General features: G+C 52.3%; 3 protein-coding genes across 3 annotated transcripts in view; 1 reads left to right on the plus strand and 2 right to left on the minus strand.

Annotated features, from left to right (window-relative positions):
- Positions 1 to 4,761, plus strand: part of Pdcd11 (programmed cell death 11) — a 46,480-nt gene extending 41,719 nt beyond the window's left edge. Inside the window, exons 27-35 of the mRNA XM_051146737.1 lie at positions 225 to 347; positions 759 to 1,053; positions 1,197 to 1,313; positions 1,847 to 1,996; positions 2,126 to 2,373; positions 2,911 to 3,079; positions 3,463 to 3,616; positions 4,001 to 4,166; positions 4,576 to 4,761. Coding sequence (XP_051002694.1) covers positions 225 to 347; positions 759 to 1,053; positions 1,197 to 1,313; positions 1,847 to 1,996; positions 2,126 to 2,373; positions 2,911 to 3,079; positions 3,463 to 3,616; positions 4,001 to 4,166; positions 4,576 to 4,747 — 1,594 coding nt within the window. The 3' untranslated portion in view covers positions 4,748 to 4,761. The remainder of the gene's footprint in view (positions 1 to 224; positions 348 to 758; positions 1,054 to 1,196; positions 1,314 to 1,846; positions 1,997 to 2,125; positions 2,374 to 2,910; positions 3,080 to 3,462; positions 3,617 to 4,000; positions 4,167 to 4,575) is intronic.
- Positions 4,762 to 6,332: 1,571 nt separating this feature from the next.
- On the minus strand, positions 6,333 to 10,807 carry Calhm2 (calcium homeostasis modulator family member 2). The gene is made up of 2 exons (XM_051146738.1): positions 9,873 to 10,807; positions 6,333 to 7,184 (listed from the first exon to the last, which is right to left on the minus strand). Exons 1-2 carry the CDS (start codon positions 10,425 to 10,427, stop codon positions 6,768 to 6,770), a joined length of 972 nt encoding a protein of 323 aa, XP_051002695.1. The 5' UTR covers positions 10,428 to 10,807; the 3' UTR covers positions 6,333 to 6,767.
- Positions 10,808 to 15,250: 4,443 nt separating this feature from the next.
- Calhm1 (calcium homeostasis modulator 1) lies at positions 15,251 to 18,395 on the minus strand. The gene is made up of 2 exons (XM_051147150.1): positions 17,844 to 18,395; positions 15,251 to 15,751 (listed from the first exon to the last, which is right to left on the minus strand). Exons 1-2 carry the CDS (start codon positions 18,393 to 18,395, stop codon positions 15,251 to 15,253), a joined length of 1,053 nt encoding a protein of 350 aa, XP_051003107.1.
- Positions 18,396 to 22,434: the final 4,039 nt, after the last annotated feature.

Consider the following 22,434-nt stretch of genomic DNA (forward strand, 5'->3'; position numbering starts at 1 on the left):
CAGGGCGTGGTGATGCACGCCTGTAATCCCAGCACTGGGGAGACAGGGGCAGGCGAATTGCTATGAGTTTGGGGCCAGCCTGGTCTACAAAGTGAGTCCAGGACAGCCAAGGCTACACATAGAAACCGTGTCTTGGCGGGGGGGGGGGGGGGGGGGGCGGGGCTGGCGTGGGGTCAGGGTGTGCTATATTTATACCCACAGGACTCTTGTCTGTCTCCTTTCAGCCTTGGGCCTTCAGTTATGGGTTTAGCCCGGTACTCGCATGTCTCTCAGTGTAGCCCACCCGAGAAAGAGCTTTATAACAGATACTTGCCCGAGGGAAAGCTGATCACTGCCAAGGTCCTATGGTAGGTGTCTTTCTCCCTGTGCTCTCTGTCCCCTTTTTGGTGTGAATCATACTCCTTTTTCTGGGGAGCCCTGCCCTGGGAGGATGTTTTGAGGTAAACCCAAAACATAAAGGTATGGGTAGTGATGCAGGCATGTGGTGCCTAAATGAGTAAAAACCATTTGTTTGAAGCCTTTGGCCTCGGCTCTGTCTCTATCCCAGAGAAGACTCTGTTGTTGATGAAGCAGGGCCATCCTAGACGCTCCCTGACTTTTTCCACTGAACAGATGGATGAAATGTGCAAAGCCTGAATACTGAGCATCTCAAGACAGGTGGGGCAGGTCTAGACTGCTGATGAAGCAAGGTCTGGCCGGCCTGTGGTGCCCAGTCACCTTCTGCCTTACTTCCTGCCCTTATTCTCTTCCTGCATTAGCGTGAACCCCCAGAAGAACCTGATAGAGCTGTCGCTCCTTCCCAGCGACACTGGGAAGCCGGATGTGTTTTCTGCCTCCCCAGAACCACCTCTTCCGAAACAAGAGGAGAGGAAAGAAGAGGCTGAGGAGGACCTAAAAAGAGAAGAACAGAAGAAAAAGAACCAAAAAAGGAAAAAGAAGATCCAGAAGGGACAAGATGAGTTGGAGTTGTCCAGCCAGGAGAAGAAAGAGCCCCAGAAGTCACAGAGGGCGGGACAGGGCAAGCGGGAGCGCCAGGAGTCTGCAAACGAACAGGTATGTCCCCTCCCCCAGCGAGGGTCGCGCCGTTCCTCACCCATAAGAAGTATTTGAGAAGTAAGCTGCAGCTGCCCGGCCTTCTCTCAGAGTAGGCGCTGTGAGGCGGGAAGAAATTTCCTATCTTACTGCCACCATTTCAGGAAAGGGTAAACAAGAAGCCAAAGAAGTCTGCAGTGCTGGAAGAGGAGGACAGTGGTGTGGAAGTGTATTACCGGGAAGGAGAGGATGAGATGGAGGGGCCGATGGTGCCGCCCGTGGTAAGGATCACCACTGAATTGGAGGGAAAGGGTTTCCCTTGCCTTTCTTCCAGAGCTGTGCTGTCCCAGCCCATCCTCATCACCTCATTTCTGTAAAACAGAGGATGGTGAAGCGGGGTCACATCACCCAGGCTAGCTCCTGAGGACTGGGGGTGTTTACGTGCTTATCAAGAACCAAGGGAACGAGGTGGGCAGAGGAAGAGAAGGCTCAGCTGTTTGAGGCTGCGCTCCTCCAGGTGGAAGCAGTGATGCTTCAGTAGAGAGGATTGTGTGCAGTCCCAGCCATGGCAGAGCTCCTTCACTTTTGTCAACCCCTGCCACCCTCCCTATTTCTGTTCCAGACCTCCTGCTGCATGGCTGTGCACGTGTTTACATTTAATAAAGTAATTGTCTAAGTAACTGATTTAGAAAGAGCGCTTTGAAGTCACTGTTGTCCCCTCAGCAGATGGAGGCCAAGGGGTGGGCTTTTGGTGTGACAGTAGGTGGGGGCAGGGAACAGCCTGGCCTTCCTTCAGTTTTCTGTGGCCCTGCAGGGAAAGCAGACGAAGCCCACAGAGGTGCCCCGGCTGCGGCTCTCTTCAGGCTTCATGTGGGACGTGGGGCTCGACTCTCTGACTCCAGCCTTGCCGCCAAGAGGAGAGAGCTCAGACAGCGAGGAGGATGAGAAGCCCCATCCAGCCAAGGTGCTGTACTTCCAAGGTTTTGCCTCTGGCAGAGACTCCTAAGGGGTCCTGACTCCTTCACCCTCTTCCTGGGGTTCATGGGTTGCCCTCTGCATTTGAAGGAGCACACTTTTCTTTCTTCCATAACAGAGGAAGAAGGGCAAGAAGGAGAGGGAGCTGGAGAGGCAGAGGGCAGAGAAGGAGCTCTCGCGCATTGAGGAGGCGCTCATGGACCCCAGGCGGCAGCCGGAGTCGGCAGATGACTTTGACCGTCTGGTGCTGAGCTCCCCCGACAGCTCCATCCTGTGGCTGCAGTACATGGCTTTCCACCTGCAGGCCACTGAGATCGAGAAGGCCCGGGCTGTGGCTGAGAGGGCCCTGAAAACCATCTCATTCAGGTCTTGGCTCAGGCTCTGCCACTGTGTCTTGCCTTACAGAGTTTGCCACCATGCCTCAGTCCTTCCTGGTTGGGCCAAAAGCAGTGTAGCCACCCGAAGCACATCACTCATCTCTGCTTACGGGCCTCTGCAGTGAAATCACTATGGCGACATTTACTGTCTCTGTGCCAGTAAGGTTCCCATTGAAAATAAACAGACAGGGTGCACTCAGCACTCGCCAGCGGTTAAGCCTGGTCTAGGCAGAGTGGAGGTAGCGTTCCGAAGCTAGTGTAGAGGGCAGCAGTCTTAGGCTTTGTTTGCTTCCTTCACTGAGGGAGAGAATCAGACCCAAGATTCTGTTCCAGTTTGTAATCTGAGGCTTCCTTCCCAGAAATGGAGGGAGAAATCAGGGTGGCCCCAGATTGGTAACAAGAGATAGGAGAGCACAGGTTCCCCCTTGCAGTGAGCTGCACTTCCTGGTGGCACTGAGGCTAAAATTGTTGCCTGAGTGTCCGAGGCTGAGCGATGGAACTCATGTTCTACCCACCCCGCCCCCAGGGAGGAGCAGGAGAAGCTGAATGTGTGGGTGGCGCTGCTGAACCTAGAAAACATGTACGGCTCTCAGGAGTCCCTGGCCAAGGTCTTCGAGCGAGCTGTGCAGTACAATGAGCCTCTCAAGGTTTTCCTGCATCTGGCAGACATCTACACCAAGTCCGAGAAGTTTAAGGTAGGGTGTTAGGCTCCGTGCCTAGGTGCCCTGGCCAGCAAGCTCTTAAACAGGCCTAGGGCCAGCAGTCTGAGAACCCCACCTTCTGGGCTCCCCATTCTATTGCATCTCAGCCGTATAGGGCCTTTCCCTCCTGCTTTCTCTTGCTAGTCTCACGTCTGTCTTTATCCAGGGCAGATGTGAGAATACATGGAGGGATTACTAGGGAAGCTCCCGGTGTGTGTCACTGCTTTGTGCTCTCCTGAAGGACCTCCCAGGCTCCTCAGGGCTCCAGAATTAGGAACGTGGCATCAGTGAGCCACGTCTACCTTCCATGAACATAGCCTGTCTTTGATGCCCCTCTAATGTGCCACTCTCTTTAGCGTACCATGTCTTTCCCACAGGAAGCTGGTGAGCTGTACAACCGGATGCTGAAACGTTTCCGGCAGGAAAAGGCTGTCTGGATCAAATATGGTGCCTTTGTTTTGGGGAGGAGCCAGGCGGGGGCCAGTCACCGTGTGTTGCAGCGAGCACTGGAGTGCCTGCCCACCAAGGAGCGTGAGTGCTCTTCCCAGTTCCTGAACATGCCCAGGACTGATACCTGGAAGTGGCGATTGGCATCTTATACAAAGTGGAGTCTCTTCAGACTTAGACAAGCCGGTGGTGTGCTCGGGAATGTTGTGATGTGTGCTGGACCCCAAAGGGTGGAGGAGCAAAGGCAATCTGCATTTACTCTGTTAGCCATCACCTCAGAATAGGGGTGTCTGCAAGACTCCTGTATTTGGCTCCAAACCCACAATGTCCTTTTGAGGATTTTTCCTTATCATATCCTAGATCTTGGCCCACAAGCAATGAATGAGACTAAGCCTGTCCCTGTAACATATGTGCTGTGGTGCGGGGTCCCTGGAATCATCTTGGCTCTGACCTGCCCTTTCTCCACAGATGTGGACGTGATTTCCAAATTTGCCCAGCTAGAGTTCCAGCTGGGGGATGCAGAGCGGGCTAAAGCCATTTTTGAAAACACACTGAGCACCTACCCAAAGCGCACAGATGTCTGGTCAGTCTACATTGACATGCTCATCAAACATGGCAGCCAGAAGGAAGTCAGGTGAGGGGCGACAGACTGGGGCTGACTCCTGCTGGCATGGGGTAGGAGGGGCTTTGGCCATGTTGCTGCTGTGTAGCCACCCCATGGCAGTCCCCAAGTGTCTGATACTGAAAAGCAGCTTTGATGTGGCTCCCCTCGCCTGCTTGATTTCACCTTTCCAGCTTTTTCCACCCCAGCCTGGGAACCAGGAGACTTAGGATCCCACGGGACTCGCGTTATGCCTGGCTCTCAGTGTTGCCCGCACCCCCCCCCCCAAGCCCCTGCAGGGCAAGAAGGGTTGGAAATGGGTAGATAGAGCAGGGTCTCGTTCGAACCTTTCTGTGGGCTGGGCTTCTGTCACGTGCTCTCATCTCATCCCTGTCATGTGGCAGGGACCCTGAGGGAACTGTTCTCCTGCTCTTCCTCATAGGGACATCTTTGAGCGGGTCATCCATCTGAGCCTGGCCCCTAAGAGGATGAAGTTCTTCTTCAAGCGCTACCTGGACTATGAGAAGCAGTACGGCACTGAGAAGGACGTGCAGGCTGTCAAGGTGAAGGCCTTGGAGTATGTGGAGGCCAAGAGCTCAGTGCTGGAGGACTAGTAGCCGCAACTCCACTGGACGCTGGGAACCATAGCCTAGGGACTGTTTACTTGCTTTTTCTTCAGTGTGTCTGTGGGCTGTGATGTCCATGGGAGGTAGACCTGGTTCACTGATGCCAAGTTCCTGATCCTGTCAAAATTTTGAGAGGCTTTCCCCTTTAAAAAAAATAATAATAGGGCTGGAGAGATGGCTCAGTGGTTAAGAGCACTGTCTGCTCTTCCAAAGGTCCAGGGTTCGATTCCCAGCACCCACATGGCAGCTCACAACTGTCTATAACTCCAAGATCTGACACCCTCACACCAATGCACATAAATTAAATAAAAATATTTTTAAAAAATACTAATAATAAATTCCTTTGAGACAGGGTTCTCACTCTATGGTCCTGGCTAGCCTTGAACTCAGAAAACCACTGCCTCTGCCTCCCAAAAGCTGGGATTAAAAGCCTGTGCTGTCATTTCTTACTATAAAAATTAAGTATATGTTTTTTAAATTTAGGGTGCTACAGATTGAGCCGAGGCCTTAAACATGCTAAGCAAGTGTTCTCTCACTAACCCACATCCCAGCCCGTGAGGTTTAGTGCTCTTGTTTTGTTTTATGTAACACATTACGTCTTCCTTTGCCTTTCCTGGGTTGCTCAGTGTTGTCAGGCAACAGGCTCTTGGGCTTCCAGAAAAAAAACCCAAGCATTCCTCTTTCGGGAGAGGTTGCTGCAGTCTAAGAACAGAAGGCAAATGGCAGCGGATTTCATGGTCCATTTTTCCCTTGGAAAGCTCAGTCCACGCTCAAGAAGTGGGTAAGGTGTAGGAAGAACCTTAGATCCTGTGGCCTTGGGGTCCAGGCTCAGCTCAGCCTGTGCCATCTGCCCTGCTGTGGAGGCTGGGAGACTGAGACAGGAAGACAGAAGAAGAATCCAGAACAAAAAAAATTGGAAAACTAAAGCTACTCAGGGTAGCTGAAAGTATTGGTTGAACTGCCTGGTCTGCCCCAGGCTCGCCATGGACCAGTGACCCCGCCACCTCAAATCTGCCTCAACCCAGCATTTTGGGATGCTGGCACAGACCCTGCTAGTTGTTACTGGCTTTTGGGGCGGGGCTTGGGCCTAAGGGGAATTAAAAGCTTTCTCTGACCCAGCCTAAAATGTGTGAGTTTTCTGTGGGATGGCTGGGCTGGATGCCGGAAGCAGAATAGACAGGCGAGGGCATGAGGCTTTTAGAGTGTGGAGCTAGTAAATGCGGACTGAGGGAGGACGAGCCGAAGGCCACTGGTTCACGGAGTTGAGTGCTGGGCCGTCTGCAGGGTCTTCTGATGTTATATTTTCGGCTGTGCTGCCTCTGACCAGGTTGAATCAGGCAACTCAGATTGCCAGCCAGCCTTTTTGGCAGGACATGTGGTACACCTTGTATTGCTGCTACTTTTGTGGTTAAGTCCTGTCCCACCTCCTCTCACAATGGGCTGTGTGCCCTTGTCAATTGCACAAACACCAGTCTAGGCGTTTAAAAGTAAGAAAAGCTTTATCAAAAAGTTATTAAATATATAAAATCAGGCCAGAGGTGTACAATAGAGGCAGCTTCCTACCAATACCCCAAGGAACTATGCTGCCCTATGCAGTTAGACACAAATTAACTGCACAAAGTGTACTATACCATAATAGCCGCCCCCAGTGGGTAGAACACTGTCACCAGGCTCCACCAGCTGATGCTTCTCAGCTTGAAGGCCCACCAAAGATCACCCACATCATAGTTAAAGACCAGCTCTAGAAAAATCTTCCTGTAGCTGTGAACAGAGCGCGCTGGTGGCCATGATTTCAGCAGGTCTGGGAAGTCAGTCCTCCCACCCCTCCTGCCCCCCACCCCCCAACCTCAGGGCCATGTGGTCCACAGGGATCTTTACAAACTACTAGTTGTTAATGTCCCCTTGGTCTATGCCTGAGAAAAATGACCTAATGCCGAGGTAAGCATGCCATGGGGGTTACTTTGGGATTAAGCAGTTCCACTTGTGAAAAGAGCGAAGAAGCAGGCTCTTAAGGGGTGAGCAGCGCCATCTCCACATTGTCAGGGGCTGTGCCATTACCCGTCAGGCCCTGGGCCCACTTGTGCAGACGGCTATAGAGCGGGAGGCCTTGGTTCTCACGGTACAAATAGACCCCAGTAATAGCATTCCACTGTGGGCGTGGCTGTGTGCCTTCCACCGGGAACTTGGTGACCAGCTCTTCATCATCTTTGTTGAGGGCCACAAAACCAAAGAAGCGTCGCACGTTGTTGGCAGCCAGCACCCTCGAGTGCACCTCGGCTGTGCGCTGGAACAGCTGGTCCTCGTTGGTGCGGTACTGTGCCCAGTAGGCCTCTTGGCGGTAGCTGAGTGGCGAGCAGTAGTGTTTGAGGCACTTGGTCAGGAACACCAGGATGGCCACCACACCAATGAGCAGCCATCCAAAGAGCTGGTGAGAGAATACGAAGGGCTCAGGGAGGGGCCCAGGGGCTGCCCGGACCTTCCCTACCCATGGGAACAACCAAAAAAGATACAGACTGTTCTGTGGGCAAACAACTTCCTCTTTTCTATTCTCACTCCACACAGCCCACACACTCCCCTGTGCTTAGACTGCCTTCTGCCTTTTCTTTCCTTCAGCCCCAAGGGTGCACTGTCACTGGACTCCCTCAAACCCAGCTCAGGAGCTAGGAGTGAAGCTTGGTGTCAGAGTACATGTTTAGCAAGCACAAGAGGCTCCCATCCACACACACAAAAAAATCAGTTCAAACTGTGGGTCAGCTCTGATGCCATCTCCAAGGCTCCAGAGGCATCAACCCTACACAACATCATTACTTGTATATCTTTTGATCGCCTGGGGGTGGGGTGGGGGGCCTGGAGAGATGGCTCAGTGGTTAAGAGCACCGACTGCTCTTGCAAAGGACCCGGGTTCAATTCCTGGTACCCACATGGCAGATCACAACTGTCTGTAACTCCGAGATCTGACACCCTCATGCAGACATATATGCAGGCAAAACAATGCATATAAAGTAAAAAAAAAAAATTTATTTATTTATTTATTTATTTTTGAGACAGGGTTTCTCTGTATAGCCTTCACTATCCTGGACTCGCTTTGTAGACCAGGCTGGCCTTGAACTCAGAGTGATCCACCTGCCTCTACCTCCCAAGTGCTGGGATTAAAGGTGTGCGCCACCACTGCCTGGCAAAAATAAATTATTAAAAAATATATATAGATCGCCTGTGTGCTTGCTTCACACTAGGAGGATGTAAGCCTGTTGAGGGCAAGGGCCTTTGAGGCATTCTTTGCCTATTACTCGTATATAGACCTGTATTTACCATCTTCCATCTCTGACGCTGACTTTTAGCCTAGATTCTGTTTCTCTGCTTTCGTCCTGCCCCACCCCAAGACAGGATCTCATGTAGCCAAGCTGGCCTTAGACACTCTGTGTAGCTGAGAACGGACGTGAGTTTCTGGTCCTCTGCCTCCACCTCCTGGGTGCTGGGATTACAGGTGGCACCACACCTAGTTTATGTGATACAGGGATCAAACCTCAGGTGTGCTTGACAAGTGTTCCATTGACATCTTAGCCTCACCTCTTCCCCTATGTTGTTGCTCTTTAGATTTTTGTGGGGGGCTTTGGGGGGAAGGGATGTATATGTATTGTGTGTGTATATATATATGTTGGGTTGTATATGTTTTGGGGGAATATGTATATGTGTTGGGGAGTATGTATATGTGAGTGCAGAGTCTAGAAGAGGGGACCAGATTCCCTGGAGCTGGAGTTACAAGTTGTGAGCTACCTGACGTGGGTGCTGGGTAATGAACTCCTGTCCTCTGTAAGAACAATACTCTCAGTCTTAACTACTAAGCCATTTGTCCAACCCTTCTCCAAACTGACCCTTAATTTACTATGTAACTAAAACTGACTTTGAACTTCAGACCCTCCTACCTTTATCTCCAAAATGCTAGATCCAGTACACTTTCGGCTCCTTCCTTCCTTCCTTCCTTCTTTCTTCTTCCCTCCCTCCCTCTCTTCCTTCCTTCCTTTTTAAATGTGTATGTGTTTTGCCTACATATGTCTGTATACTATGTGTATGCAGCACCTTGAGAGGGTATTGAATCCTCTAGAACTGGAGTTACAGATGGTTGTGAGCTATAGGTGCTGAGAATTGAACCCAGGTCAGAACAGTCAGTGCTCTTTTTTTTTTTTTTTTTTTTTTTTTTTTTTCTTTTGGGTGGAAGGGGGAGTTTTCCCGGCAGGGTTTCTCTGTGTAGCCTTGGCTGTCCTGGACTCACTTTGTAGACCAGGCTGGCCTCGAACTCACAGTGCTGGGATTAAAAGCGTGCGCCACCACCATCTGGCCAGTCAGTGCTCTTAACCACTGAGCCTTCTCTCCAGCCCCTGGCTTAAGCTCCTTGTATTTTCAAAGAGAGAGACCCTTTGTGCTTCTTTCTGTCTCTCTCAGCCTCTGCTTCTGGGTTCACGTTCAGTTCAGCTTGCTTCTTCTGGCCATTTTGATCTCTTTCCCCTTGACCAACCTCCAGAGAAGATACAGGGAAGGCCTGGGCAGCAGTGGCCTGCCTCCTGCTGGCCTACCCCAAGAGTGAGGCTGACTCGGTGCTGGGATAGAAACATGGTCCTCCCTGGAGTCAACCAGGCTCCACTATCAGCTCAACACCCACAGCAGGTATTTCTGAGGGTGGCCTGCAGAGGCCCATGCTCAGTCAAGCTAGGGTAAAAATAATCTCACTAGGTAGATTGGGAATGGCCCTGGGTCTTATGGGATATGGGATGCTTTCTTTGGGATTCCAGGTGGTGTTCCCTTAATGCTCAAAACTGTCTCTAATGGCTGGAAGTGGAGCATGATGGCAGAGCACCTTTGGCCTTTGCATGGACTTGGATGCAATCCCCAGCACCCAAAAGCAAATCGGAGACACACTTCCTTGTAATGAGCTGACCCTTGCCCACAGAACACTAAGCCACAAACTAATGTGCTCTGAGGCCTGGCCCTGGCCATCTAGGGTGTCCCTGGAGAGTTGCTCATTTTCGCACTGGACCATCCATCCCATTGGGTGCCACCCTACAAGCTGCCACTTTGGGAGGGATAGAAGAAGACTGCCTTTCACAGAGCTCCTTACCTGAGACTCGTACTTGAGCCTGCGGCTGACCTCCTCTCGGAAGCCCGACAGGTTGGCAGGGCCCTCTCCACAAGGGAACCTGGCTAGGATCTCTGCGGCATGAGCTAGGGGGAAGCCTTCGTCTCCAGCTGTAAGCGAGGAGGGATCCACAAACTCACTGAGAGCACAGACGTAGGCCTCCCCTCGAAGCAGGGAGATGACGGACCAAGTGACAGGAGCCACGGCAGCACGGCCCAAGATGGAGCTCAGGAGGAGGAAGTTGGGCGCAGCGGAGCAGTTCTTGGCCCTCCGATACTGGCACTCGGCAACTAGGTTCCAGGTGTGGTTGTTGAGGATGACTCCGATGAGGAAGAGTGCGAGAGCAGGCACACCAATGGCTGTCAGCCCATACAGGTAGTTCCGGGCAGGCGAGCAGGGGCAGTGGAAAGCCACCACAGAGAACAGCTCCTGGCTGCCCACTGTGCCCAGGGCCACCAGCCCATTGAAAATCATCACATCCTTGCTCTTGAAGAAGAGAGACAGGAAGCGGAAGTTTTCCGCGATCAAGGCTGCCATGGTGACTAGTGAGCTAGGGATGGGATGCTTAAGAGAACGCAGGCGAGCACAGAACCACCAATGGCTTCTGGTGAGACTAGGAAGGAACGCAGGCAGGAGGATGTCGGTCGGCAGAGCATGATTATGCCATTTTGTCGCCTACAGTCGGCTGAACTGGTGCTTCCTGTGAAACACAGATGACTGATAAATGTTTGCCTCTGAGCACAGGCTGAGGGGTGCTGCTGTGATCAAGCAGGTGGAGAAAGAAGCAGCAGCTCAGGGCCTCCATGGAAATGGTGGTAGCCAGGGTTGCCTAAGTTCCTGCCAGGTGGCCTCAGTTGGCTGCCATGTTACCCATTCTCAGGAGTCTTTGTACGGTAGCCTTGGTATCCCCCTAGCATCCTTGTGCACCCCTACCCCCCACCTCAAGCACAGAGAAGATACAGCTTCCTCAGGGTTATGTGCAAATAAAGGTCAGGCCTCAGATTCATGATCACATCTCCCTGCTTTGAATATTTTAAAAATCTTTTTGCCACCAGATAATTAAGAATGGTTGGTCGAGGCTGGGCAGTGGTGGCACACACCTTTAATCCCAGCACTCGGGAGGCAGAGGCAGGTGGATGGCTGTGAGTTCGAGGCCAGCCTGGTCTAAAAAATGAGTCCAGGACAGCCAAGGCCACACAGAGAAACCCTGTCTCTAAAAATAAAAATTAAAAAAAAAGAATAGCTGGTGGTATTAGGTGATATGAGATGATTTCTTTCTGGGATTCCAGGTGGTAGAAATATGCTGAAGATTTTGGGGGGTGTGGTGTGGATTAAAAAAAAAAAAAGCTGTAGGGACTCTTCTGGTGGACACAGGACAGACAGGAGGCGTGGGTGGGGAAATCTCACCCTCTGGATCAGTAGCAAGCCTGACACAGGATGTCAAACATCCTTGGGTGCACAAATCCCTCTAATTGTGGAGACCTCGGGGTCTCAGCACACTTCACATCTTTTCTCCAGACCTCTGTACTCAGCTGTGAAAAGGATTAAGTCATCCTGGCCCCTGCCCTCTTCCCAGGAATGTTAGGAGACAATAAATGATATTGGTCGGTCCTGTAACATCTGCAGCTCTTACCCTGTCAGTTTTCCTTGTTGAGAATGGTTCTCCTGTTGGCCAAGACCTGAAACTCAAGACCTGAAGGGGACAGAGTGTCTTGCCTGACGCCAGACAAATCTGGAGGAGCCAGGTGAGATTTTTGACTATGACTTGAGAATACTTAGAAAGAAAGTGGACAAAATAAGTCGGAGCTAAACTAGCTCCCCCTGTTCACACCCCTTCACGCCTTCCTTATCCAGCGGCCTACATGAGCTCTGCTCCAAAATGCCAGAGACCTCCCACACCCGCCAGTCACAGGCAGCCTCGGTGGGATTCAGCCCACTGCACCTAGTCAGCCCTCCCCTGAGTCATGACAACAGCCATAATGACCATGGCTTCAGGCTCTTTAGAAGTTTAGCCTCAATTCCCTTCCCTTCCCAGGCTCCACCCACACACCCAGAGAGACAGGCAGGGTGTGGTCCTGTGTCCGCCCCCATCCCCCATCGTGAGAGTGAAAAAACAAAACCCTCTAGGCCAGAGGAAGCCTGGAAGTGGAGAGAGAGGTCAGGCTGTGAAGAGAGGGAGGGAGGCCCAGGCTGCCTCTTTCTGTTTCGTGTTCACATCCCTTTTCGGGTTGCTGCCTCTGCCAAGGATGCCAGATGGGCACAGGCGCGGGGGGGGGGGGAGGGCCATGTGGGCCCCAGGAAGAGGGAGGGATGTCTGACTCCCCAGCTCAGAGCCCAGAGCTCCTGAATATCCCTGGAGGGAGGGAGGGACCTCATCCAGGGAGGGACCTCATCTAGGGGGCCACCTCATCCTGTTGCTGTCAATAAACAGGCTATTGGCCATCAGGTGTATCCCTTTCTCCTCCTTGGTGGCTAGGTACCCATTCGCTCCTTGTAGTGGCCCTGGGTTTCTAAACCCACATAATGTTGGGTACAAGATGCCTGATAGCAAAGGGGATTGCAGGGGGTCAGGGGAGAGAGAAGGTACTAAGCAGAGGCCGGTCCAGGCCATCTTCTGAGATTGTTATGCCAGGGGCTTCTTCCCGGTGACAGCCAGGAAGTTAGGGAGGAGGGAGTGAGAGCAACACTTCCATGTCTTTCCAGGGTTTCTCTCTCCAGATAACCCCTGGAGGCTGGCTGGAACCTACCGGCAAGCTCCTTTAACACCTGCACACCCCAGGGAGGGGCCCCACCTTACCTGGGGATGGTTGCAGGCATCAGTGGCATTTCTTCCTGGTAGAGTGACAGCAGTGTGGGCACCGCAGATGCAGACACCACAGGACAGGCTCCAGGCCACAAGACAAAGTGTCCTCACAGGGGTGGGGGCGGGTGGCTCACTACCAGCTCGGCTTTTGCACCAGGGGCCAGGCAGGGCGGTTGAAAGCAACAGAGCTTTGGACTCCAGGCAGCTACAGATGAAGTGCAGGCAACTGCGGACAAATTTAACTCCAGAAAAAGAAGAGAAAGAAACAGCGGCATGGAACTTTCTCGCTGGCCAGCGAATGGAAAAACAGCCTCCCGGTGCCAGGCTGAGGAGGGCGGGCTGCTGAGGGCGGTGCGAGACAGAGGAAGTAGAGGAGCAGTCTCGGATGCTGCGTCCTGTCCCAGCCCGCCTCTGGGCCCGCTGTAGCTGGCCCTACCCGCCCTGCCTCGACTCTACCCTGTGCACCCCTCGGGGGCCATCCGGAAAGGTCTAGGGAGGAGCTAGGCAGGGCCCTCCAGGAGCTCTTGCCCAGGCTTGCCCTCCAGGCCTGTTTGAAGAACATCCCCCTTGCTTGACACCCACCTGGCAGATGCTGCTGGAGGGGTCCCCTGCAGAGCCTGGGGAGAGTAAGTGCTCAGAATTGGTGGTGATGTTCCATTATACAAAAGGTCAAGACCCCGGTCCACTCTGCCCTCCTTTCTCTGAGTATCCTGCTGTTGTACCAGCCATCTTTCAAAAGATGGCTCTTCCTATCACAGTTCAGCTAACTCCCAGGTACTGCCCCCATCCTCTGTACAGCTGATAACTCTATGGAGGGATCTGGGGATCCTCTGGGGCTCCTAGGGCAGAGGCTGGTCATACATAGACATTAAAAGGAAGCAAGCACTGCCCGTCCCTAGAGTAGCCATGAGCTCTTATCTCTGGGAGCTTACAAGCAAGACTGAGAGTCGCCAGTCAGGTACACAGACAGAGAGAATGCCAAGATGAGCCCGGTGGCTCCCAGAACTAGAAGAGATAGCTTTAGGGCCATCAGATCCGGGGCTGGGACAATGGAATTCACACTGACAAGCTGAACCCTCTTGAGTCTGGCTTGTCCGTGTGGCAGGGATGAATGGAGAAAAATCAGTGTTTCCTCATGCCTTTCCACGACACACTTTACAGGGTGGCGTTGCCTCAGCTCAGCTCCCATCGCTCTAGTGTTGGAAGCCAGGTCTCCAAACCTTTCCCACACATTTGCTCCTTCAAGCACGTTCTGGTATCCCGTCCCTAGTGGACACCCACACACATCAGTGCACACTTGGTCTGTATTAAGCTGGTCTCTTCATTCAGGGCTGGGGTCAAGTTCAACCTTCTCTTCCCTGCCACCCTGGCACTGGGGTTCCACCGGAGAGTAGAGCGTGGGTGCATGAGGGAAGTTGAACATCCGAAGGTCAAAGTGAGCACTGAGAAGGGCAGAGCTGAGGGCTGGAAGATGAGGCTGAGAGACAAGAAGCCTGTTGGCACCTCTCGTTCCTTTTCTTGGACAAGGTAGCAGCCTATCCTGTCCTGTCTTGTCCTGTCCTGTCCCTTGGTTGCTGTCAGGGAAGGAGAGGGAGCAGCCGCTGGACTCAGAAACGAACAAGGACATTAGTCACACCGGTCCAGATGTCCACTATGTGCCATGTGCTCTTACACATGGTGAACCAGTGAGGTAGGCCTTTTCCCTATTGCACAAAGGAGAAAACGGAGACCCCAAAAATGAGGCGCCTGGACCTGGGACACACTTTGCAAACGGTAGAATCAGCATTTAACCCAGCTTTATCCCATTTTTACGGACTTAACTATTTCCCCTCTTCATCATAGCCCACGGCAGGTTCCCCAGGGAGCATTTGAGAAAGTAAGAGTTCATCAGCTTTCATTTCAAGCTCTCAAGCCCCATGGATGGTCCGCGTTCCTATAATCTGTGCGAGATTGTTAATTTTGTGCTTGTTATGAAGTAAACATAGAGTCTATGTCAACAGGTGTCTAATGGCCTCATGACACACATCTTGGCCTCCCTCATGTGGTCCCTAGGTCTTGGCATCTTATGTGTCACACCAGCTGAAGGCCATTCTTTTTTTTTTTTTTTTTTTTTTTTTAATCCAAGAAACTGTCAATGCTCGTGAGAGGGCTGACTGCCCTGGCTTCCTTGAGCCTCAGCATAAGGAGGAAATACTTGGTATGGGCTTTAGAAGCCTAAGTGGAGACAGCGGGCCTGGGATGGGATGAACAGCATCAGGATGAGGCCTGGGTAGGGACTCGGGTACCACGCAGGCATCCTGCTCCCACAAACCAGATCTGAACACTTGTAATACTGAAACAGTGGGAGATGAGGCACAGGATGACACTGCTCCTGTGGTACCCAAGGCAGCATCTCAGCTAAGGAAATGAGGTCCTTCAGCTCCAAATGTCCTTTTTCACACCAGAAGGCGAATGTGTGGACTTGTGGTTATGACTCAGAATTGTATATCTGTTTACTTTGTGGCGCAAAGGCCTATGGGCTCATATCTCTCTTCCTAATTCTGCAGCCACCTATAGCTCACACTTTGCTGAAGTAGGTGGCCACTTCCTTGCGGGGAGGCCGGGGCCCACCCCCAGTCCAGCCATTGCCCATGAGTGGTGCCTCCTGGCCCAGCTGCAGTGGTGGTTTGCATTTGTGCCAGCTTGTGAGTAGCTTGTTGATGGTGCCTTGGTCAATGATGCCATGCAGCTTCTCCCTCTCTTCCTCCATCCTGTCAGAGGGATTTGGGGCAGCCTCCGTGGCTGTGGCTGTGGCTGTGTCCGTGGCCGTGGCCAGCACTCCATGGGTGTGACCCAGTTCCAGGTCGTGGTTCATGGCTTCAAAGAACTGCTGGATACATACCTTAGCAAAGGCCTTGGCGTGCTCTGTGCACGTTTCATCAAACAGCTTACGTTCAATGTCGATATAGTGGGACCAGTACTTGCTCTTGAGAAAGGCAGCCTGCGTGAAGCAAGGCCTCACGGAGCGCACCACGAAGGCCAGCAATGTGGTCAGCAGCACGAAGGACCAGCCCAGGGCCTGTGGGGACAGGGGGTCGTCAGCAGACCTGCCTGTCACACCTTAAAAGGACTTGTTAAGGCCTCTACAGAGGAAGCCAGCCAAGGACCAAGCGACGTCACTTCTTAGCCTCTATCTCCTCATGTGTAAAATGGCCCATAGACTCCAATTCACAGGAGTCAGATCCTGGGATCACAGAATGTGCTGCTTTGACAGGGCGCTCAGTGGACAGGATTTAATGCCACATCCCATAGCAAGGCCTCCTAGGTACAAAACCTGTCTCCACTTGATCATTCTGTGTCTCAGCTTCTTTGCCTACAAAGATGGGGCTACCCCAGGCAGTGATGGTACATGCCTTTAATCCTAGCCCTTGGGAGGCAGAGACAGGTGGATCCCTGAGGTCAAGGCCAGCCTGGTTTACATAGCAAGTGCCAGGACAGCCATGGCTACACAGAAAACAAACAAACAAACAAACAAACCCTGTCTCAAAAGACAAAACAAACAAACAAAACAAAAACAAACAAACAAAAAAGACGGGGCTGCTAGTAATAACAGCTACCTCACAGGGATTTTTTGAGAACCAAAAGAGAGGGATGACTGTAAGACAGCTGGTATTTAGCACTCTCTGCTAGGCATCATGATGGTACCATTCAGGGAGCTGATCTCCTGGGCCTAGCAGCCTTCTTCCTCCAAGCTCCAGGCCTTTCCTTCAGTTTCTGGAACCGATATCAGCTCTGTGTGAGCACTTTCTTCACAGGCTAAGCTGGACTCCCAGGGAGTTCAGAGACACCCTGGACAGCCCTCAAACTCGAACACTGGCCTCTGACACATACTCAGACAGTGGCTCACCACAGGGCACAGGGCACAGGGCACAGAGCAGGACACCCATTCCTGTCTGTACTTTGGGCCAGACCCCTATCGGCACAGAGAAGAGTTGGGAAAGGTCAAGGAAGTAGGAGTAGGGGTGGGTGTGGTGCTAATGTTGCCCAACCTGCGCCATGGGGGCAGGTGGGAAAATACAGAGCTACAGAGCATGTGACTCAGTCAGGGGCCTCCCATGCTGCTCACTAGGTCACTGTGGTTACAGAGGGCTTGGGTCGCCTCCCATTCCAAGTGAGGCTGGAAATCTGCTTTGTCTTGGACAATTTTTGATTTCTAAATAAAGTCAATTAATTCTAAAGTGACTTCAGAATTCACAGGGACTTATTTACAAACCAGGCTGCCTGTGGCCTCTTGAGGAGTGGGGGGTGGAAAAGGTGGGAACCTTCTAGCTTACACAGTGTGACAGTTTAAAGGTCAAGTGGTGTGACAGCTGCTCCAGGGCCTGAGGCCTAGAGTGATGGCACAAGGGTCCACAGATGAAGGGGTAATGAGCTTGGCTTAGACAGTCAGTCATGGTGGTGGTGACAGTCGCCATGTGGGAAAGAAAGCCCTTTCTCAGGAGAGGAAGCAAGGGTCTGCCCTGACCAGAGCAGAATGTGGCTGCTTCTCTAGTCCCACTGGAGCCGACTCTGCCTGTCGGTCTCCCTCTTCACCAGTTCACTGCTCCAGGGCACTATGCCCACACGGTTCTTATTTATTTATTTATTCATTTATTTGTTTTTTTTTTTCAAGACAAGGTTTCTCTGGCTCTCCTGGACTTGCTTTGTAAACCAGCCTGGCCTCGAACACACAGCGATTCACCTGCCTCTGCCTCCCAAGTGCCCAGATGGTTCTTTAAGTTTCACCCCAACATCCATCTCCCTCACCCATGTATTCCCGTTCAAGATGCCCAGACCCTCAGCTTACCACTCCTGGAGCAAGCAGGCAGCAGCTGGCGGGTATTTGCCAGGGAAATGTACCCAAATGGTTTAGCCACCCACCGGTCTCACTACTGCCTAGGTCTGGGATAGGAAAGGGATGCAAATTTCCCAGCCTCTCAACTCTGAGTTCAGGGTGGAAGGGGGGTAAAGAACCAGCTATGCTCTCCAGGCGACCCCACTGAGAGAACACATGGGCTCTGCTTTGAATCTCAGCTGGAACCATATGCCTCCACCCACAGAGGGGAAACCCCACTTTGAGAAGGGATCTTCCCATAGGGACCCTGGCCCGTGAGGGGACCCAGCCTCCTCACCTGAGAGATGCAGCGCAAATACCGCACGGCCACCTCTCGGGCCAGCAGCCAGTGCCCATCATAGATCTCGGGGCAGGGCACGCGAGCCAGCAGGCGAGCAAGTTCTGGAGGAGGCAGGCTAGGCACCAGGCTGCCGTTGCCTAGGGTGGCCACGGGCACGGCTGTGCAAAAGGCACAGAGAAAGCACTTGCCGTCCAGCAGTGTGACAGCTACCCAGACGACGGGAGCGATGAGAGCCCGCTGGGCCATGGAACAGAACATGTAGCGAAGCACGGCTGGGTCCTTGGCCCGGCGACCTGGGGGGCGCTTCCACTCTTCAGCTAGCATGGATATGTTGTTGTTCATGACTAGGCCAAGCAGGAAGAGCACCAGGGGAGGCGTCAGCAGTATGCCGATGCTGTAGGCTAAATTGTAGCCGGGCAAACAGGGGCAGTTGAAGTCAAAGGCAGAGTACATCTGGGCGCTGGCCAGCGCCATGATGCTGCAAATGCCGTTCATGAAGGACTCTTGGTTGGACTGCAAAAACTGGAAGATCATCCGAAACTTGTCCATCGTGTCCCGTGGGGATCCTCAGCCTTTTCCCCTCTCACCGTGGCCTCCCACACAGCTTCAATAGGCCACCTTGCCCACTGGGCATCCACCTCATGACTGGGCTCTCCTGGCTGGACTAGCAAAGCTCAGGGCAATTGATGAGGTCATTCTTTGAGGAGCCTTCTACACAGGTGTTGGCAGAGAGGGCACAATTCGACCAATCCCGTGGGTACAGCCAGGATTGTGTCCCTCCCTCGCCACCTCCCCTCCAGCTGCCTGCAGCCTAGAGATCCATAAAGCTGCACCCAATGAGGACTAGTTTGGGTGTGGAACGGAGGGAGGAGGAGGTCGCTGGGCTCTGGGGAAACAGTCGTCTATCTGTGCCCTTCTCTGGAGGTACTGAGTTATTTCCAGGATGCCAGGACCCCAGGGAGCTCCTCAATCAGTTGAGACAGTGATAATAAGATGGCATAGAAATTATGGTGGTGACAGAGGCTGTGGCAGGCAGTGGTAGTTGGGTGTGACCCATGGTAGGGACAGCAAAGGTGGCAGGGGTGATATGATGTGAGTGTGGCAGACAGTAAAACAACCTGGACTTAGAGGATTTTCTTTTCTTCTTTTCTTTTCCTTTCTTTTGAGACAAGGTTTTCAATTCTCTATAGCCAAGAAAGATCCAGAACTCCTGACAATCTTGTCTGAGCCCCCACCTCCCAAACTCTGAGGTTGCATGTTTGTGCCATCCCAATTGGCACTGGTGTTGGAGTTGGACTGGACAGGTTGTCTATTAGTTTCAGCCTATAGGTGTGTCTGTGTTTGTGAGTTGTGGGTGGCAAACCCTTCCCAGGCTTCTTCTTCTTCTATCTCCACACCTCTGACCCACAGGTGATGGGGTTCCATGCTTCGAGCTTCTCTGTCGAGCCACCCAAGGGGAAGGCTCCCTTTGATCTCGCAGCCTTCAGACAGGCATGTCAGATCTGGATCCAGCTGGATGACTCTTTGTTTGGGGCAAGAAGAGGCTGAACATCAGCAAGGTCGGCGTCTCCTTGTGTTTCTGACCACCTTAGTGGTCTTCTGCCTGCATGTTCATATTTCTGACAAGATCTGTCATGACCTCAGCTGACCTGTGTGCACCTTATATGCATCGAGTAACCCTACAACCCTGTGGGATAGGATTTTTATCACTTTACAGAAGTGACAGCTGGGGCTCAGTGAGACTGATCTTATTAGCTAAAGGCCACCCGGGTCATAGGTAAAGAAGTGGGATTTGAGCCCAGGCTGGCACTTGTGGGAGGGAGTGCAGGGTGAAGGGGGCAAGGGAAGGTGTTTATTTGTTTGTTTGTTTTTGTTTTAACTTATCTCCTAGTTGGATCAAGTTTCAGTGGAACAGGTACTACGTCACCAGTGGGACGTGGTGAGGAAGAATATTGCTTCCCTCGGCCATAAGTTGTCTTTGGGACAACTGGAGTTCCTGGGTTGGCGGCCCCTGGAATACTTTTGTTAGGGACTCTTTCAGAAGACATCCATCAGAAGGGATATGGAGAGGGACAGCCAGCAAAGGTGTGTCTGTCTGTCTGTGCCTGGGTTTCCTTTTTCTTTTTGGCTTTTCTGTTGTTGTTTTTGGTTTTTCGAGACAGGGCTTCTCTGTGTAGCCGTCCTGAATTCACTCTGTAGACCAGGCTAGCCTCAAACTCACAGCGATCCACCTGCCTCTGCCTGCTGAGTGCTGGGATTAAAGGGTGTGAGCCACCATGCCCAGCTCCTGGATTTCTATTGCAGTGTTGACAGGCACAGAAGATGAGGGTCTCAGCTGCAGCCAGGGCTGAATGGGGCTGGGCGGGGCCAGGATTGCTCAGGAAACCATCTGGAGAGGGCTGCCTTTTGTAGCAATGATATGTCAAGAATTTCAAGCCAGGCGTAGTGGCACATGCCTTTAATCCCAGCACTCCTGGGAGGCAGAGGCAGACAGATCACTGTGAGTTCAAGGCCAGCCTGGTCTACAATGTTCAGGACTGCCAAGGCCACACAGAGAAACCCTGTCTCGGAAAACAAAACAAAAAAGCTATCTTTTTGTGCACCATGTGAGGGCCTGGTAATCCCAGAAGAGGGTATTGGTTCTCTGGTACTGGAGTTTTAGACTACAAACAGTTGTGAGTGGCCATGTGGGTTCTGGGAATTGAACCCAGGTCCTCTGCAAGAGCAGCCAATGCTCTTACCACTGAGCCATCATTCCAGCCCCCTGTTCACTATCCTATACTGAGAACACTGTACCTGGTACTTAATAGGTGTTCAGTTAACACGTGCTGGTGAATACTCAAAGGGGTGATCAAAGAAAAGGATGAATTTAAGGGGAGGTAAGAACTCAGACCCAAACAGGAGACTTGCCTTGATGGTTCTGGGTTTCCCTTCAGAGGGATGGCCTGTGAGAAGAGGGTGGCTAAGGGCCTGGAGAGTGTTCAGAGCTCACTGTCAAGACAGCTGCTACTGGCAGGCAGCCCAGTGTCACCTCTATTCTGCCACCACCTGTGACTCCAGACAATTTTCCACTGGTTTCCCTTAGGCCTTCAAGGACACACCCCCAGCCTCTACCCTTACCTCTCCCAAAAGGGCCCATGAAGCAAGAAACGAGAGGGGTTGGGTGCAGCGCGGTACACAGTGGACTGCCTTCATTTTCTGTGAGGCTCTCTCTCCAATGTGGCGGCATTTATTGCTTCCCTTATGGTCCTCAGTCCTAGAATCTTTCCTCACACAGGCCTGTGAGAGGTCATCTCTGTATCAGGACCACTGGAACAGGGTCGAAGCCTCTAACCTTCCTTTATAATTCTGAAAGGGACAGTTGCCTGGGGATCCACGTGGCTCCGACAGAACCCCCTTAAGGCCCCCTTTTCCTTGCTGGCCTGTCTTTGCACAGGCCTCTTTGCTTCCTGGTTGCTCCTTTTCCTTTTTAGCTGATCCTCTTCCTTACTCTAAATGCTGTCCGTCCTCACTCTAGCCTCTCTCTCTCAACAGCCCTATCCATTCCTGTAGCCCTCAGTAAGCATCCCTTCACAGTAGCATCTCCCACTAAACCTTGCCACTAAGCACTTGCCTTGCTCCCTCAACTGCTTGTACTTAGTGCAGAGTATCGAGCACTTCCTGGAGATGCCCACATTTTCCTCTGGGGAGTAGTCCTGGGAACGTCTAGTGCCCAGGCCGCCTAAGATGAAGACAAGTACAGCAGCCAGAGTGAACGCTTTCAGGACATAACTGCTTTGCTCACTTGGATGCTGCAGCTCCCTTGGATACAGGACAGAGTCAGGGGGCTGCCATCCAGCACTTGCTGAGACTTGAGGAATGTGTCTGGGCCCCCAAGAGAGCTACTCTCCTCGAAAGGAAGGGCTTTTAGAAGTCAGGTGAGCCTGCTACCTGTGTCCTTCACTTAGTTGGGGTGACACTTGTAGCTCAAGGATGTGCACAAAAGGCAGTTGGGGTGGGCTATGTCAGAGATGTTTGGGGTCTGCAGCTGTATCAACTGGGGCCTAATGAGGGTGAGAGGTACCTCTCATAGTAAGACAGGAGGGTCCAGAAAGGGTGTCACTGGGCTCAGGGCTCAGGGGCCATCACTTGGCTGACTTTGCAACTTTTGGCCAACGACCTTTACTTCTGCCAGGCTGCATGGGCACAACTCCTTTTGGATGCAAGTTCACCCATCATGTCCCTACCTCCCATTCCAGCTCCGAATATACGGGGAGAGGGGACAGTGTCCCTCTTGCACTTGTACTCTGCACCCCCAGCAGCCCACGAGTATCTGTCTAACAAGGAATCGCAGCAGGCTCAGCCCTTGGCTGGCTCCATGCTCTTGTCTTTGCTGCCTCCTCTTCACTTTGCTTTCCCGTCGTCGTCGTCAAAAAGCTGCTCCATCCTTTAGGGCCCGGTCACGTGACACCACAACCATCCCTCAATCTAGAGCTTCATTGTTGCTGCCCCCAAAAGCTTCCTCTGGCCTCTATTATGTTGCACTGTTTGCTTCAGATTGTCAATATTTTTGTATCGATCTCTGTCCCCTTAAACAGTGATTGCCTCG

The sequence above is a fragment of the Acomys russatus genome, chromosome 5 (assembly GCF_903995435.1).
Source record: "Acomys russatus chromosome 5, mAcoRus1.1, whole genome shotgun sequence".
Classification (NCBI taxonomy): Eukaryota; Metazoa; Chordata; class Mammalia; order Rodentia; family Muridae; genus Acomys; species Acomys russatus.